Source organism: Vanessa atalanta, chromosome 2 (assembly GCF_905147765.1).
Source record: "Vanessa atalanta chromosome 2, ilVanAtal1.2, whole genome shotgun sequence".
In the NCBI taxonomy this organism is placed as follows: domain Eukaryota; kingdom Metazoa; phylum Arthropoda; class Insecta; order Lepidoptera; family Nymphalidae; genus Vanessa; species Vanessa atalanta.
This window is the reverse complement of record NC_061872.1, coordinates 11,054,098-11,073,226: the sequence shown is the minus strand read 5'-3', so window position 1 is coordinate 11,073,226 and position 19,129 is coordinate 11,054,098. Positions and strand designations below refer to the sequence as shown.

The window sequence follows — 19,129 nt, the reverse complement described above, 5'->3', positions numbered from 1 at the left end:
ATGGAATTCCCACAGGTTACTGTTAATGCGATTTAATTGAAAGGCAAGTTTTTTATATTTTTTAATATGTAGTTTTAAGCTTAAAAATATCTATATTATACCGGGTGACGGTAACCAAACACATAACAAAAGAAATCTGCTTGCCATAAATTGCATGTTTGAATTTAATTCATACATAGAATTGGTCACTGCATACAGTGTTTCGGCAGATAAATGACCCATCCGTACATTTCGTCTATTCTATATAGGATTTAAGTTATTCTCTGTACAAGATAGCTTGATCTTTTTGACAGATGTAAATTTTTCTTACTATATTTTTAATATTATTTTCTTAATTTAATGATTTTAAAAATTGTAAAAATATACATATAATACAAAAGTTTTAAGACTTTTTCTATTATATATTATTGTTTCAAAGTAATCTAAATAGAAATACTAAACAGGCAGTAACTGCTACAAATATCGATTACAAAAAACCCTTATTAAAGATCATTGTTAGGTTATTGTTACGAACGAAAGTGCTTTTGGTTGGGGTCTCTGGCTAATGGTTGAGGTATCTTTAGCTGGTATCTATTTTTAGAAAAATATGTTAAAAAAAATTTAATTCTAATTTGAATTACGCATTTCATCGTTCCATCGACTGTTATATATGTTATACTTTCTGTTTCTCATCACTAGCCCGTCTGTCAAAAAGATCAAGCTAACTTGAACAGGGTATAGCTCAGCTACAGCGCTATCTCAGTAAAAGTCGTAGGTTTGATCCTAACAGCTCGAATTATTAAGACTAAAATAGAAAGGATAGGAAAATGGTAATTTAAAATTTGAATAAAATGCTTGATTTACCTTGTCGAGTGTGGCCGTTTAATCTAATTATTTTAAAACAAAATCAAATTTATATTTATTAATTGTTCAACAATCACCTTAACCTATGAGATAATAAAACACAATATAACTACTAAATTTTTAATTGCATCCAACAAGTTATTATTAAGCAAGATCCTTAATAACTCATTATAAACTAAAACATAATGGCTAAAACATTTCAATCTTCTTTCATTTGCACTTTAGATACAAAAATATGTAATATCTTATAACAAATGAAAAGTCACACATCTGTCATTCATCTGTGTTTTGACTGTGTATAGAAATGAAATACGCTCCAAATCTGATTGTCCGTAACTCCATAAACTAGTAAAACCTTATTCATATAAAACTATTCACAAGCCAAAGGCCAGGCTCTCAATATGAAGCCACAATTTATAAGTCGCTGTCTGTGCGTTTTCCTGAAATAAACATTAAAATTATGAATATAAATGTACCAATTATAAATATTTATTTCTTAGACCATAAATAATAGAATATTAAGCCTAATAATATAATTTTAATTTGAACATTTTTCATAAATAATAATTAATACCATAAATGTTAATATTTGGATAATAATCAATAAAAGTTTAATCACAATAAGTAGATTTAATGTCAAATATATTGGCGTGCATAAGTATAAGTGTACAAGTGAAGTGACACATAAGAACTTACAAATTGTCTCAATGTGCGTTAGATAACTTAGAGCAGAGTCAGCCAAAATATAACTTGGATTATAATCGTTTAGTTTATTATATTAAAATTCATATACTTCAACAAAGAGGGGCGCTCCTTCTTTAATGAATAGTATAATCTATGACCATTTTATATAAAAGTATATTTAAGTGCAAATTTTCGCGTCAGATTATCAAGAAACTCACCAATTTAAAAATTACGTGTCGCTCTTCCAAAGCTTTATGGTTTTGTCATTTTCTAGCGCAGCGGATGCGATGATGTTCTCGGTGGGATGGCACGCCGTGCACAGCACTGTGTCGGTGTGTCCCGACAGCCGCTGAACTATTTCTTTGGACTGCAGGTTCCATATGTACACCAGGTTGTCTTCTGATCCTGATACTATCCACTGTTAGAAAATAAGTTATTTTTATATGGGATTCTATTTTTAACGTTTTGCATTAAGTATAAAAATAATATTCTATATATGAAATTGTTTATTTTTTTTTTTTAATTCAACATCATTTTAAATAACATGGATCTTCTATGTCTTGTTAAAACGCAAAGTTCAAATGTAATTACAAAACTGATGCATATTAAACACAATTCTGTTGGAATTTAAGAAACTAATAACAAGCTGCAATTCAAAAAAGAATTCAAACAATATGAATATTTTTAAACTTACCTTTCCACCAGTAACACTGAAGTTAGCAAAAATACAGTACTTTTCATTCTTGTGGCCTGTGTATGTTTTCAAACATTTCCCTCTGCTGTAATCCCATAGCTTCAGTGTGTTATCGAGTGTTGCTGCCAAAATGTATTTACCGTTGGGTGAGAACTTTACAAATGAAACTGGCGGATTGTCGTCGTCTATTAGAGTTTTAAGGCACTGACCGGACGCCGTATCCCAGATTCGACTGAAAGAATAAACAATAAAGCTGAATTTATCCTTACAACATATAATTAACCATTGAAATCTTTAATAGAAATATTTACATACATAAATAGAACGATTTACTATGGAATAGTATTAAACATGGACTCAAAGTTTTATGTAAACTTAGATATAAAGTATAATTAAGTTTTATGTAAGTCCCTTATTCCTAACATGTATAATATTTAGGGATTTATAAATAAAAGATCATATTATGAAACTGTGACGCACAGTTCTTACGCAATGGAAGTACAAAGAAATATTACGTCATATTACATGACTACGTTGTAGTTGAAATAGACGTATTATAACACGGTAGTAAGTATTTACGTCGTAAAAATATACTCCATTAAGCCTAGTAACATACTGATTGCAATGTTAATTATTTATGACTGGCGGTACGATAACGATAACAAAATAGTATTTCATACAAGACGACATACTTTACTTACCATAAACCATCATAACTTGACGAGACAATAAGGCTTCCGTCTCTATTGAAATGCACCGCTGAGACTGGATCTGAATGCGCCGGTAACGTCTTCAAACATTTACCTAAAAACACATAACCATTACGAGGTATAGAAAATTATATATATATATATATATATATATATATATAATGTGATTCCCTTGAAAATGAAATCGATACCATTGTCACATGTGCAAGGTTCGTATATAATTAATTATTTTACTCATAGCAAATATCAACGTATAGAATTCGGACCTATATATGCATAAGTTGATGCAAAATAAATTAACTCTTGCGTAAAGCAAAGTAAAGCTTATATGGATCGGAATTATGTTCCTCTCCTTGTCTAGCGCAAGACACGATGATTTAAAAACTCCCTCAAGGCCGTATCAAACATGAAAGTGGCAATTTTAAGTGAAATCCATGCTATTTACGCGAGATAGTACAAGAAGCATTTCTCATTATAAACTTATTTTATTATATTATTCCTTCCTCACTTCCTCTAAACACGAGCTAGAGATTTTCTTTTACTGTTAGCAAAATTTTAACTGTTCAGGACAGTATTTTACTAATACTGTTCTGAACAGACAAGCTTTATATTTGTGCCTAACAAGAACAATTGCCGTCGTCTACACTTCGACTATTTTTTGCTCTCTCTTATGTCGCGCTAAATCTCTTGTACTACGTACATTGTTTACACAGAGTAATAGCAGAGTCCGCTCTCTCGGACATATTTGCAGACAAATAGAAAACATCTGTAACTCAATGCTTGCAGTTCCGGGAAATACGGTGACTTATGGGTATAACTGTATAGTTTTTTGCTTAAGTAAATTTTTCGGTTCTTTATTTAACTTATAAAATCTATAAATAGACAAGTAATATGAAACTTCATGTTTGTCCGTATAAGGAGATATCAAAATTTAAAAAACAACTAAATGAACATCCCGACTTCGTCCGAATGAAATAAGTAATAGTATTTACTTCCTGATCGCGGCACCATCTATCGGGTGAAATATCAACCATCCAGGGACCAAATTCACACACATGGAAAATGTTTTTGGATATCGAAATAGGCTCTTATCTAATGATAACTGTTGCCTATTCATAAAATAACATGTCATGAAAAAACCTTTAAACACACCTGTTCTTACACCATTGACACACAAGACAACAAGGTGGGATTAACTAGGTGTATTAAAAAGATTTTGCCTAGCTATTAGTTTGATATGCTGTTATTAGATACACATATGCAAATTACATTTAGATTCAATAAAATGTTTGTCAAAGATTAAAAAAAAACTAACATCTATAAATGTTTGGAGATAAAAATTAAGAATTTTACAAAATAACTTCTTACCTGTTCTTACATCCCATATTCTCACACTTTCGTCAAAACTTCCAGAAACAATAAGATTACTTTGTGGATTGAAATTACAACAAAATACATAATTGCTGTGTCCTTTTAATGTTTTCAAACATTTGCCTGAACTCAGTTCCCAGACCTGAAAGAATATACTATATTAGTAATAATATTTATTTTACACAGCTTGAGCATTTCAATAAAGTATGGTAACACAATGTTTAATTAATATAGATAAAAAAGTAATTAGATGTTTTTTGTTAGTTGCATAATTCAATTTGATATTACAATTTTAGTCACAATCATATATTGGAAAACTAAATACTAAGAAAATTCATTATTATAATTTCAGAAATATATATAAAAATACCATGTAACCAATAGTTGATGATAAAAAATTTCAATGAAATGTGACAGTGTTATAAGGTGAATTTGTTTAAAACATTTAACACTTTAGGAATCACTAATAGGTAAATGAACCCCGTCCTTCATATTTTGCTTATTAACTTTTCAAATTCTATCTTTGCGACACTGCTGACTTAAGAACCTTTTAACAATAGTATAGCACAGCAAATTACGACGTTGGTAGTATGATTGTGGCCTGAACAGTTCCCTATATATATAATTAAACAATCATGTCATGATTGTTTAATTGAAAATCTGTTGTACAGACCGGCACCTGATTTTTGATGCTCAGATTAAGATATATTTAGTGTGTAGAAGAACCCCCATAAATTACAAAAAAAGGAGTTCTTATAATTCATACTATCTGCATGAGAACTATGTCAAAACACAGATTTCTCTTTATTGCATTATATTTTATTTGGAGAAAAAAGATAAGAGAACTCGAAATTTTTCATAGAAAAGTTAAAAAGTATACTAAGTTTTGGAGAATATGTGAACCATATTTGAATAAATTGTTATGATCAAATGATATGGACAAAGTATATAAAGAAAGTGAAAAATACAATTTTACCTCATTAAGGTGTACTCTTAACTATATTTTTATTCTATTTTGTTCCTCTATGATAATAGGCTAGTTGACAAAATTTGGAAATTAGTTTAAAACTATAGCTTAGCATCTATTTCACCCCAAAAATATAATATTTTAAGAAAAATAGGTTTTTTATGTTAGTATTTTGAGTTTTTAGAAATGAACTTGAAATTACCGCGAAAAAGGCTAAGATTGTCATGGCGTCTTGAATGACGTCACACCTCGCGAAACAGCCGTGTTTGTGTATGACAGTCAATTGTGTTTTTTAATAAATAATGAATTCCTCGTATTATAAATACTGTATGGTGCCCCAATGTGAAAGTACAACGATAAAAACGTCAGACAAATTATTCATATACGTACCAAACAATAAATAAATACGAATAAAGTGGTTAAATGGCATGGAGGTAAGATGCTCTTACTTTGTCAACTAATTCCACAATTTATTTCTGTGAAGACCATTTCGATGTAAGTATTAAATACAACTTGATATATCTATTTATAAATGTATAGTAAAAGAAATGAATTTAGCAAATATAATATATCACACATAACCTATAAAATGTTAGGACTAGAATAGGATTTTATGATTTGTTTGAGTTAAAATATTATTTTCGTTTTATAAAATGAAATAATTCAAACTCTTCTTATTTTTTTAGTTGCCAAATGATATGACTAATTATACAGAGTATCATATTATGGGTAAAGACACAAGTGCGCATGAAACCAGGTTGTATACCAACGAAGTTCGAATGCCAAGAAGATATATGTTGAAAAAACAAAGTTTGTCAATAATCGCAGAGTGTTTGAAAGATCCAGAACCAAGTAGTACCCCCAGTTTATCTGCCATAATGATAGAAACTTTAGAAACTAGAAACAACGTAGCGTTCCGCGCTTGTTTCGCGAGGTGTGACGTCACGCGACTCTGATTGGTGTTTAATGTCACGTGATTAAATGCCTCATTTTGTCGATGTTATTTTCCAAAAATATTATTAATCTTATATTATTTTTGTAGAAAAGTTGTTTTTTTATTTACTAATTATCATGGTTAATCATTAGAAACTCAAAGCCATCCGATTTATTATTAGTGGAAACAAGCCTATTGATTTCTCTTAGTTTGTATTATTAAGTACATTAAAGTAAAGTACATAAGTGAATAAGATTTTGTAATAATTAGTGCCTAATTATAGGAAGTACTAAATCTTGTCACAAAACCACTGATGAAGAATGGATATTCAGTCTTTCTTTATGTATTAAGTATACTTATAAAGTAAACATTTAAGTTCATTATGCATATATAGCATATATAGCTATAAATTAGGAAGCGACACTCGTATGACACAAGCGTTAATTAACGAATAAATATAAATTATAGTTTCAATAAATTTTAAAGTAATAACACATATAAAAAATATAAAATTACTTTTACTGATACTAAGTGTTTTGAATAATTCTAACTACTTAATATGTGTGTCAGTAATCATCTAGTCTAGAGGTTTGAATTATCTTTTCAAGTTATCAAATTCTGTTTAGCGTGTAAACATTCTAATCTTAAAAGGGTATAAATTATCTCAACTAGAGATAAAGAGTTCAATTACCGTGAGAAAATTTAGATCAAATGAGATAAATTAATCTATAAATGAAAATTTACTTTCAATATTTATTTGTGCATCTGTCCTAGATTTTGATGAGTTTGTTTAATTATTTTTTAGTCTAAATAACATATATCTTGTTTTATTACATACAACATGTCTATTATTAATAATATAAGATATATTATTTTTTTTTGTTTTACATAATGTATAGTGAAATGTTATGCAATTGTGATTATTCTTAAAATACATCATATTTATACTTATTACTCAAATTTTGCATAATTTAAATATATTTTAATTATACTCATGTTAACTATGTTATCAAGCATATCAGAATCATCTTCGTGACACAAGCTATCCGAAAGATAAATTATAAATGAACACACTTCATTTCGTTCATAACTATTGTTAGTATATCTAATTAGTCAATAAGGATAGATAGGATTATTACCTTTAAAGTTTTATCATCACTGGCACTGACAATCAACCTGCTGTCTGATGACCATGCTACATCACTAATGCCCATTTTATGCCCAGATATTGTCTTCTCAAATTTGCCATCATAAGCTCCCCACACTTTAATGAGTTTGTCAGCAGCTGAAACATAAGTTATTCAAATAAATAGTATGCAAATCAGACAGATGTATAATGTGTCATGATAATTATAATAAGCAATATATTACAGTTTAAAATCTATATAGACTTTTAACAAAACATATATTTTTTTAAATACTGGGAATATCTTTTTTTATATTAAAAAATAAACATTAAAAGATTTTTTTAGTTTATGTAACACTTTCCTTGTATTAGCATAGCAACAGACTTTTCAAACTGGCTTATTATCACTTTACATTGTGTCAAAAAGGATGACCCAGTTAAGTGTGTGAATAGGTTTACATAGAAAATAGGCAACAACCTGTTAAATAAGAAATTGGATGTGAACAACTACATTTCTAAATACATTTAATTTCAATAATATTTATTATTAATTGATTTTAGCCTGATAAATTGAAACAAGAAGTTTTTCTTTAAATTCTCATCTAACAAACTTTTAGGCATTTATTTTAATTTTATTTCATTCAATTTTTTTATGGTAAAAATATTAAGAACAAAGAACTGTCTTTTTTATTTATAAATATAAGTTATTAAATATCTAATAACCAGTAATAACCGACTAAAGTAGTTGGGAAATTGTTAGTTATGTAAATAATGTTAATTGAAACTCAACAATTATGTCATGGAATATTTTATATTTTAACACTCCAGTGGTCACTGAGTAGAATCAAAGTTGTGACCTTCTATTTTTATTTTCACAAGTAGTATATGAAATCTTTAATTTAATTAATATATTATTAAAATATTCATAACAAATAAGCAGGTATGTGATTATGTTATCTTATTGATACTTACAGGAGCTTGCCAGCCATTCGCCATTGGGACTAAATTTTACAGACGACACCGCCTTTGTGTGTCCAGCTAAAGTAAATTTAAGTGTGTAATTCGGCTTCTGAAAACCAATATTAAAATTAGCGCCAAATCGCACGTGCTCAAACTAGAAGTTACATAAACATGTGCGAACCGCCAGATTGATGCAAATCCGTTTGATATTAGGCAATGTTTCAAAAAACTTACCGCTACTGAAGACTTATTTGACTGCGAGGAACTTTGTGATAGCGAATTTGGACCGGATAGATTAGTTGATGGCCCGCCGTGTGTTTGGTGTGCGGTAGGATGGCCTGGCCCGGGTCCTAGCGGCACCATGTTTCAACTTTCGACGCACTACTCTTAACTTTGTTGGTCAACCAAAACAGTCACTAATACACACTGTACAATAACTTAAATGTAACTTTTGAACACAGTGACCACAAAACTTAACATTCACTAACGAAGTTTCATTTAATTCAACGTAGATTTTCAAAGAACATTCTAAATCCGAGCGTCCCAATGCGTGCATTTCGCGAAGAACGAGCAATAATACCAACATACAGTTAACTAAAAATACCTCCCGCGTTCTCCTAACTACCTCCGCCTACCAACATTACGTCATCGTAGTTTTTTATTTTAATAATGAACTGTGACTTTGTGGTTGTCCTATATTTGGATACTTGACATAGTTTATAATAAATAATTGTAACAGTCGAAACCATTTTTTTAATTTCTATAATTTACTTACCGCTTTTTTAAAGTATGTATAAATAGAGACTGTGATTACGCTTATAGTTATATTTTTTTTATATACGTTCGTTAACTTTCTGTGTTAATAAAAAAATTACAATTAAATTTTTTTAGCAAACTTACATTTTACTTAGTATATTATCAATATTTTTACCCAAATTGTATAATAATATTACTACTTCTTACATTTGTTTTTTTATATGGTAAGAAAGTTTGACCCTTTTGACATAGACAAGGTCAAATTTGTCTTAAATTTATTATAGAAGTTTAACTTTCGCCGCTTCTATACTTTTGCTTAATTTATAATACTTTTAATATTGTAAAATAGTAAAAATGACTTTAAACAAACTAAGTATTGACGCCCTAAATCTGGGTGGTAAGAGAGTACTGATGAGGTGCGTACTAAAATATATTTTAGATATTGTATATGTATATTAGATAAATCTCCTTAATATTAACTTTAATATTTCTTAGGGTGGATTTCAATGTACCACTAAAAGAAGGAGTAATCACCAATAATCAGCGCATTGTAGCTGCGTTGGATTCCGTCAAATATGCTCTAGATAAGGGTGCTAAATCTGTAGTTCTTATGTCACATCTTGGGCGACCCGATGGACAAGTAAACTTGAAATACACACTTAAACCCGTTGCTGAAGAACTTAAGAAACTCTTGAGTAGGTAGGTCACACACACTGTCACTTCAAGGTCATATGTTTATTAAACTGATTTATTTTTGAATGATTGTTTTGTATGTACAAAATGATCATTCAAAAGTACATCATATGGGATTAAAAAAACGCAAGATAAGCTTGTAATAAAAGTATATCTATTGGTAAAATAGACTTCTAATATTCTATATTGCATTGTAGAGATATTACATTCCTTCCTGATTGTGTTGGATCAGAAGTAGAAGCTGCCTGTGCTGATCCCCCTGTAGGATCAGTTATACTTCTTGAAAATCTCCGTTTCCATATTGAAGAAGAAGGAAAAGGTGTTGATGCCAGTGGAGCTAAAGTAAAAGCTGATGCTGAAAAAGTAAAGGCATTTAGAGCAAGTCTTAGAAAACTTGGTGATATCTACATAAATGATGCCTTTGGTAAACTAATAAATATTTAATTAATTTATTCTTTGTCATATCTAAATAAACATAATACTAAAACACTCTTATAAACACTTGAATCATTACTATACATTAATTTAATGTTAAGCTGGTTTATATGCATGCTGGTCAAATTATCCATAACAAAGTTTACATTTAAATTGCTTTATTTATATATGGTAAACTTTTAAGTGATTAAAAAGCTCTGAAAACTCTATATGTAAAAAATTATACATTTTAGGCACTGCACACAGAGCCCACAGCTCCATGATGGGAGAAGGCTTTGAGCAGAGAGCTAGTGGATTTTTACTTAAAAAGGAACTTCAATATTTTGCCAAAGCACTTCATGAACCAGAAAGGTAATTATAACCTTTTTTTTTTTTGCATTAGCAGCCCGTTAATGTCCCACTGCTGGGATAAAGGCCTCCTCTCCCTTTGAGGAGAAGGTTTGGAGCATATTCCACCACGCTGCTCCAATGCGGGTTGGCGGAATACACATGTGGCAGAATTTGGTTGAAATTAGACACATGCAGGTTTCCTCACGATGTTTTCCTTCACCGCCGAGCACGAGATGAATTATAAAAACAAATTAAGCACATGAAATTTCAGTGGTGCCTGCCTGGGTGTGAACCCGAAATCATCGGTCAAGATGCACGTGTTCTAACCACTGGGCCATCTCGGCTCGTTATAACATTACCACTTGAAAATTTATATTCATATTAAAGACAATTTTTTGTCTGCCTAAATAATTAATTAATGTTTATTGGTCACTTGTTATGGCAAGAACTTCCTTCCTTCTATAAATTAAGTTTTATTTTATATTTAAGTTGAATATTACATACTAATATTCATATTCAGTTTATTTAAATATAGGAAGTATTACCAAAACATATAATAAAACAAAGAGTTTCTATTGCAGGCCATTCCTTGCCATTCTCGGTGGTGCTAAAGTAGCAGATAAAATTTTGCTTATTGAAAACTTGCTGGACAAAGTTAATGAAATGATCATAGGAGGTGGAATGGCTTTCACTTTCCTTAAAGAAACCAAGGGCATGGCTGTAAGTATCCACAAAACAATAGATCACTGATAATCTGAATTTGTTTAAAAAAATGTTAAATATATGGGTAACCTATTGTCATTTTCGTTCATTAAATAAAATCAATTGTCAATACTATTGTTTCAAACTTAAACTTGTAATGAAGCCTACAAATTTCAACCCAATTTTGATGCAGTTCTAGAAAAACCTAGAACATCTTATATAAATGTAAATATTTATTACAGATTGGAAATTCTTTATATGATGCAGAGGGAGCCAAAATTGTAACGAAGCTGCTAGAGAAAGCAGCTAAAAACAATGTTAAGGTTCACTTGCCGGTGGACTTTGTGACTGCTGACAAGTTTGGTGAAGATGCTCAGGTACTACAGATATTTATGAAAACACTATCATGATTATTTTTTGTTTAATATTTTCTTACTAGACAATTATATGATACAGAGAATGGACAGCAGTCAAATAATAACACAAATAAAAAAGTAATTACTTATTTTTAAATTAATTTAAGCAGATTTTAAATAAACTTAATTTGAAACAGTCAGTTTACCAGTTAATAATGTTTTTAAACATGTTATATAACATATTTATATAAAATGACTGTTCATTTCTTCATTTCTAGTTTGAGAACCCAAAATGATATTGTACCAAAGTATGATTCAATAGACAAATATCAAACCTTTGATAATAATCTTGCATCATTTTACTTTTCTAGTATTTTTCAATTTGATTAGAATGAATATAATTAGTAAATAACTATTTATACTTTTGTTCAGGCTGGATTAGCAGATGTTGAGTCTGGTATCCCTGATGGCTGGCTCGGTCTTGACGTTGGACCCAAGACTCAGGCACTATTTGCTGAGCCCATTGCAAGAGCTAAAGTTATTGTTTGGAATGGGTGAGTCATTTATTGATATTATATTTGTGGATATGGCTCTTGTTTTGGCAATTGTTTACCTTGTAAAATGTTTTGTAGAAATTGTGATGTACATACAATAGTATTACAATAAAATTGCGAGTGTTACCTTCAAGGTTACAAGTTCTTTTGGTGGGCAGTAATTATATATATATGCTTTTACAACGAGATCCCTTAAAAGTTCAAAATGGTTAAGTATTAGCAGCCCGTTAATGTCCCACTGCTGGGATAAAGGCCTCCTTTCCCTTTGAGGAGAAGGTTTGGAGCATATTCCACCACGCTGCTCCAATGCGGGTTGGCGGAATACATATGTGGCAGAATTTCGTTGAAATTAGACACATGCAGGTTTCCTCAAGATGTTTTCCTTCACCGCTGAGCACGAGATGAATTATAAACACAAATTAAGCACATGAAATTTCAGTGGTGCCTGCCTGGGTTTGAACCCGAAATCATCGGTTAAGATGCACACATTCTAAGCACAAAAAAAAAATGCAAATAATTGAAAAAATTCAAAATAAACATTACTGATATTTGACAAATATGACATGACCATATTTGTTAAAAATTATAAATGTTTTCATAAATTTTTAAATTTCTGTGTAAATTGAATGCTTTTGATCCATAATAATGAGTTGTAAGTTATTTCTGCAAATACGACATTAACGAGCAGATTGCCTTCTTTAGAATGTTTTGACAACAAATTGAATTCCTTAAACCAAGCACAATATTCAGCTTCAAACTTTAAGATATTTCTACAAAACTACATCGTTAACTGAATAAATACTTCAATTACAAAGTTTAAGTACTTGATTACCGCACCAAGTACTCGCAAAGGGATCGTCATATCGTTAATTATAATTATAGTATAAATTAGTTGTCATTTATAATTAGACTATAATAGACTACTAGGGTCCTTAAAGGTTAGGGTAATATTTTTTTTTTGTAGGCGTATCATATAAATGTTGGACTACATTATTTGACGGCAGAAAACACCGTAAAGTTTAGGGCTTCTATGAGTGATAATCGATTTTAATATTTTACTATTTTTTTTTTATGTTAACTGTGTGTATATCAAATATATTGGTGTTATATATGTTATAACAGTAATTTATAATTACTCGTATGGCATTTTATTATTTATACAATTGAAAATAAGACATGCATGACAAGCACGATGCTTTAGGTCGATTGGATTGACAGCAGTTGTGGTTTTACATGCATACGCAGTTATAGTTTTATAATATCCTTAAACATAAACCTGTATAATGATATTATTAAACTATTCTTCTTAGATGAAGACACGCTTTGGCAACGAAATAATCATCTCCAGGCCGTTTTAAATATATAATATAAATAATTCCTTTGTAAATACAATTGTTGATACCAAAAAAACCGCCGAGTTTTTTTCGCCGGTCCTCCTCGAGGTTTGACGTGTTTCTTTCCGAATCGGTTGTAAATGTTTTTTTTGTCGATCAATTAGTAAGTGCAAATGACTAATGGTGGCTAAAAAAAACTTAGTATTGAGTTAATTTAGTGATGGATACGGAAGTATGAGCCTATGTTTGGACCGGCCCCACTAATTGTATCATCTTTATTTATTTTTCGATACTTTTTGTCTTATGGCTGTGATGTTTATCACATCTTCTCATTGGGATATTCACATTATATTTATCATTGTGTGATATACATTAAATGTACTTTTGTTTACCCCCATCAGACCCCCTGGTGTGTTCGAGTTCGAGAAGTTTGCGGGCGGCACCAAGGCTCTCATGGACGCCGTAGTGAAGGCTACTGCTAATGGAACCGTCACTATTATTGGTAATTGTTACATAATTATTATAAACGTAAAAGAAAATGTTCTTAATTATAATTATTAATATAATAACAATATTATTTATGATTTTTTTAATATTATCAAAAACAAAAGACGGGTGAGAATCTAAGACTCATTTTAGCACTTTTTTTATTCAAACGATACAAAAATTTTCATTATTTGATATTGCTCTCTTTTCTACTATACAATAATTAATTTCGACATTAAAAAAATAATATTTCGTTTGAATGTGCTATAGTAATATTATATTATGAATAAAAAGTAACTCTGTATGTCTATCTCTTGCTCCTTCACGGCCAAACCACAGTACCGAATTTTATAAAATTAAGTATGAAGGAAGGTTGAACTGCAAAAAAGGAAATAGGCTACTTTTTATGCTCAAGAGCTGATGTCCAACCACTAAAACATGAGCGAAGCTACGGCCGATAACAAGTTGTTTACAATTATCTACTAAACAATGTAATATCACAGGTGGTGGCGATACCGCTACCTGCTGCGCCAAGTGGGGTACAGAAGACAAAGTGTCTCATGTGTCTACCGGCGGTGGAGCCTCCCTTGAACTGTTGGAAGGTAAATATTACGACGTTAGAGAAATAAAACGACATAAATCAAAAGCTACGTCTCAGCAGGACATATTCTAGCCAAAATGGTCCAGTGGTTAGAAGGCATGGATTAAAAATAGTGATTTCGAATTTAGACGTGCACAACGGAATCTGTGAATGATTGTGCTTGATTTGTAGATATTAATAATTCATGTCTTGCTCGGTGTCGAAGGAAAACATGCATGTGTCCGTGCAATATGTGTATCCACTAACTCTCATCGGCGCAGTATGGTGGAATAAAATCCACACATTCACCTCAGAGGGAAAGGAGGCCTTGGCCCAACATAGGGACACTTACCTTACACTTACTATTTTTTAGGCCATAAGCTACTTTTACAAAGCACAGTTGAAATTTTCATAGGTGATGTATTTCTATTGCCGATATAACAACAAATATTTAAAAAAACAATAAAATAACTATTTAAAATGATCCCATAAAACAAACGTGATTTTTGCCGTTTTTATGTAATTGTACGTGCGGTTTGGCTGGTTTTATTATACTAAAAACGATTCAGCGCCAATAGCGCAATGGTTTACGAGCCGCCTAGCGATGTAAAAAGTTGCAGGAACAATCCTGATCCCTTCGGCTATTGTCGTCCTCAAAAAAATGCACGATACTTACCGCTTTACTATGAACTAACTGTCGTCCCGATTTCGTACGGGTACAATTCATACAAAGTTCCAGCTCCCATTCGCGGTTTCCTTAAAAATAATATTGCCAAAAAATCATAGTAAACGTCTACGTCGCAAAAGGAATAATTAAGTTAAATTTTAAGTCAAACTAAGATCTGTATTTTATTTTTATATTTCATTCTCATTTTTTTTATACACGTTCAGATATCAAGATTTTAAATCAAGTGGATTTTAACCCTCGACCTTCGGATAAGATCCACGTGTTCGTGTTCGATTAACTAGGTTCTTATAATTGGCTAGATGTTTATTTAGGTGTTCAATGGGGAGAGAGAATTAAAAAAGATTACCCAATTTTTTTTTGATTCGACGATTTTCATAATTCGAACAACATTCTAAACATTTTTGTGCATTTGGTTACACGGTTTTCTAAATTTCTGAACGTTTTTTATTCTGCATGTTTCAAACATTTTCGTTTACTTCCATTTTTTTTATTGATAACATTAAACGCATAAGCTCGTGAATAGTTAGCAAATTAAAAAAAAAAAAACTGATAAAAAACAAGAGTCTTTGCTTCCTTTGAAAAATCATTTTGGACATTTTACGTCATAGTGTTCAAGTTAACAGCAACTTGACGTCAGAAATAAATCCGGCTTCATAGAATTTTCGTAGGCGTTAAATGCTATTTAATTTTATTGCTATTCGCCTTGCTGAACTTAATGAAATAATAGAACTTGTATAATATTGTTGCCCATTGCGCTGACTTATACGGAAGGTGACACAATTCGATAGATTTCGCAAATATTTTTACTACCATAGCGTTGAGTCATATATTCCTTATAAGGAAAAATTAAATGATATTAATGTATTTGTTTTCAAGTAACTTTTCGTAATTTCTTGTACTTTTTATTTTCATATTAAACAAACGAATGATATTTTAATTTTTAATAATTCTTTCTGAGAAAAATAATCATTAAAAATAAAGTTGATCTCATAAAAGATTTCGATAGAGGGTCGAAGATTAAAGAGTCCGTCTCCCGCCTCAGCAATACTTTTAAAATCTTCAGTCACAAAGACGCACTTTTCCTTGTCAAGCTTTAAACGGTTCAATTAAGTAAGCGCGGAAGCTTTAGGAATACGATTGTAATGAAGGAGCACTCTATCTATGAATGTCTTCGTTACATAAACCTATTTTCCCGATTTTATTGTTTGTTCGATCAGTTCAACTTTAATTGAGCTATGCCTATATTTTGTTGCGCATTTCAGCCAATCAAATAATGTAATAATTGTTTTCGATGCCATATAATTTTCAGGTTTTGAGAATGGATGTGGATGGATATAGAGGTAGGGGACGACCAAAGAAACGATGGATGGATTGTGTGAAATTCGTCATGTAATAATTGTTTTCGGTGCCATATAATTTTCACGGTCTCATTCGATTTTTTTGGTCGATGAAATATAAAAATCAAGATGTGATACTTAATGCACGTCGGTACAATCGTTAAGTCGAAATGTTGATTATCTTGAATTATTCATTTAAAAAAGCTTTTTTTAAATTAGCTAGCCATATATTTTTTACTAAATCTTCTTGTAATTTGGTAATATTGCGAAAGGTATATTGTAGATTAAACTAACTCAGTTTTAGTTTTCATCAAAATTGGCGCCGAGACAATTATCGTACTTACAGTGTTTTTTTGCGCCGGAAAAACGCACTTTCAAACATGAAGCGGGGGGTATGTGGTATGACTCTCCGGCAACCGAGTGCCGAAACATCCAGTAAAAAACCAGTGGTGTAATTTTAGTTTCAATCAATTATATGGCGTAATTTCGAAATCTTAACCGATACCGAGGCCGATCTTAATAGATTAGTATATTTTCTCAATACTTTATATGTTAAATCTCACGAGAGTTTGGTTGAGTTTTCTTTTCTGTTCATACAGCCGATAAAATATATTGAATTTATAGTCGATGACACGTGCTATAGATAACTTGTGTAAGCGGCAAATGTCAAAAGCTATAATACTAAATCAAGTGATGCTGAGCGTTGCTGCAATTTGATTTCAAGTTTAAACAGCAACTACTCCAGATATGACCCAGTGGATACAATAATTCGTTCTTAACAAAAGGTCGCGGGTTCTGATTCAGAATTCGTGCTTAAACTTTCTAATATTTCCCGATATTTCTAGGAATTATATTATGCAATTTTACTTGGTGGTAGGGCTTTGTCCAAGTCCTTCTGGGTAGGTAACACACACTCATCAGGTATTCTACCGCCAAACAGCAGTACACAGTATTGTTGTGTTCCGGTTTGAAGGGTGAGTGAGCCAGTGTAACTACAGGCACAAGGGACGTAACATTTTAGTTTCCAAGGTTGGTAGCGCATTGGTGATGTTAGATGTAAGTGGTTAATATTTCTTACAGCGCCATTATCTATGGGCGTTGGCATACTTACCATCAGGTGGCTCATTTGCTCGTCCACTTACGGATATCATACAAAAAAAAATGCAAGATACATTTAAATGTGGAATAAATTGGTTAGCTTCTTCATACTTGTAGTTGAAATTAATTTTAAAATCCAATGTATTTTTTTTATTTTCAAATAAACATTATTCAAGTCAGACTTAATACTTTCCGGAACATTAGCCGCTTAAAGACGTCATGGAAAGTACTAAGCTATCCAGTCTTGTCTGAAAGTGTTAAGAAGCACTTTTAAATCGTCATAGCACTTAAATCTGCCACGACAACCACGTGAATCTATTAATAGTTTTATATAAAATATATGATTTTTATGTAATGTCATAGTTAAATGTATATTATTAGTCTTTATTAATAAATTATAATTTATATTCCAGGTAAGGTCCTTCCAGGTGTCGCAGCATTATCTGACGCCTAATTAATATTAACCCCTTACCTAATGTGAACTAGTTTGAGCAGATATAATAATACTTCTTTTTGTTAATATTATTTTAGTTCCTAATAAATATTTAATTAATTAATAAATGCTGATTTATGAAAATCAAGCGTATCCTTGACTATAATGATTTTTATGTGCTATATAGTATTCTACTAAATAAATTACAATTCAAAAAGAAGCAATATTATATTATATACTAGAAATTATTAGCATACATTGGATCGAATAAGTTTAAATGTTAAACATTTATAACTCAATATATTGTGAAATTATGATAATTTTAATTTATATTATTAAAGTGGAAAAATAATGTCTTGTGAAAAGCGTATTTATTGAGTGTTAAGAATAAATGTTAATTCATATATTAATGTGTTTTGTTTTATTATAAAATATAATTACTATCTTACGAATACAAAATCAACAAAAACAAGTCTTGTAATTATTAAAAATTTGTCACACCAATGTTTTTTATCGTTCAGATTAACCGTGCACGACTGCTTCTCCCTCATACATAATGCATACATAATATAATACATGCCTGCTATACACATTTACATAACTAAAGAGAATAGAATGACTACGTGTACATAACTAATTGAGTCTCATTACTTTTTAGCTCTGTTTCTTTCCTCTAACTTAAGATTATCTGGAAGAGATTGGTTAGCAATAAAGCCGCCTTTTGTGCATCTTTCTGGAATATATAAATAAATATATAAGTCTAAGTGACTTATTGTATGTTTTATTTACATATTATATTACTGTATGTATTTGTTGATTTACAATAAAGAGTATTTTGATTTGATTAATTCTTATTTATATACCAGTTTGATTCTTTGACACTTATAGTTATTATTCTTATACATAGCATCGTGACTTGACGCTTTATAACCTACTAAGTGAACCCGCGCCTTCGCCCACATGCAATTCAGTTTATAAAAGTGCCAACATTTGCCCCTTCAAGAGTGAAAAAGGCCAATGCCAGCCCTTGAGGTGTAAGATTGCTTCGTAAAAAAAAT

At 30.7% G+C, this 19,129-nt stretch overlaps 2 protein-coding genes across 2 annotated transcripts; one reads left to right on the top strand and one right to left on the bottom strand.

Moving 5' to 3' along the window:
* Window positions 1–949: 949 nt before the first annotated feature.
* LOC125070196 (WD repeat-containing protein 5) lies at window positions 950–8,891 on the bottom strand. The gene is made up of 8 exons (XM_047679946.1): window positions 8,524–8,891; window positions 8,302–8,398; window positions 7,343–7,488; window positions 4,300–4,444; window positions 2,923–3,025; window positions 2,222–2,453; window positions 1,746–1,945; window positions 950–1,283 (listed from the first exon to the last, which is right to left on the bottom strand). The coding sequence occupies exons 1-7, from the start codon at window positions 8,650–8,652 to the stop codon at window positions 1,757–1,759; spliced, it is 1,041 nt and encodes a 346-aa protein (XP_047535902.1). The 5' UTR covers window positions 8,653–8,891; the 3' UTR covers window positions 950–1,283; window positions 1,746–1,756.
* A 408-nt stretch (window positions 8,892–9,299) lies between these two features.
* LOC125072663 (phosphoglycerate kinase) lies at window positions 9,300–18,104 on the top strand. The gene is made up of 10 exons (XM_047683325.1): window positions 9,300–9,461; window positions 9,541–9,744; window positions 9,936–10,162; window positions 10,407–10,524; window positions 11,085–11,223; window positions 11,448–11,582; window positions 11,994–12,115; window positions 13,851–13,951; window positions 14,439–14,537; window positions 18,052–18,104. The coding sequence occupies exons 1-10, from the start codon at window positions 9,400–9,402 to the stop codon at window positions 18,090–18,092; spliced, it is 1,248 nt and encodes a 415-aa protein (XP_047539281.1). The 5' UTR covers window positions 9,300–9,399; the 3' UTR covers window positions 18,093–18,104.
* Window positions 18,105–19,129: the final 1,025 nt, after the last annotated feature.

Coding starts and splice junctions, on each gene's coding strand:
- LOC125070196 (XM_047679946.1), bottom strand. CDS start 8,652: ATGGTGCCGCTAGGACCCGGGCCAGGCCATCCTACCGCACACCAAACA. Junction 8,399..8,523: donor CAAATAAGTCTTCAGTAGCG/GTAAGTTTTTTG, acceptor ATTGGTTTTCAG/AAGCCGAATTACACACTTAA. Junction 1,946..2,221: donor TCAGTGTTACTGGTGGAAAG/GTAAGTTTAAAA, acceptor ATTTTCTAACAG/TGGATAGTATCAGGATCAGA.
- LOC125072663 (XM_047683325.1), top strand. CDS start 9,400: ATGACTTTAAACAAACTAAGTATTGACGCCCTAAATCTGGGTGGTAAG. Junction 9,462..9,540: donor GGTAAGAGAGTACTGATGAG/GTGCGTACTAAA, acceptor AATATTTCTTAG/GGTGGATTTCAATGTACCAC. Junction 14,538..18,051: donor CTCCCTTGAACTGTTGGAAG/GTAAATATTACG, acceptor TTTATATTCCAG/GTAAGGTCCTTCCAGGTGTC.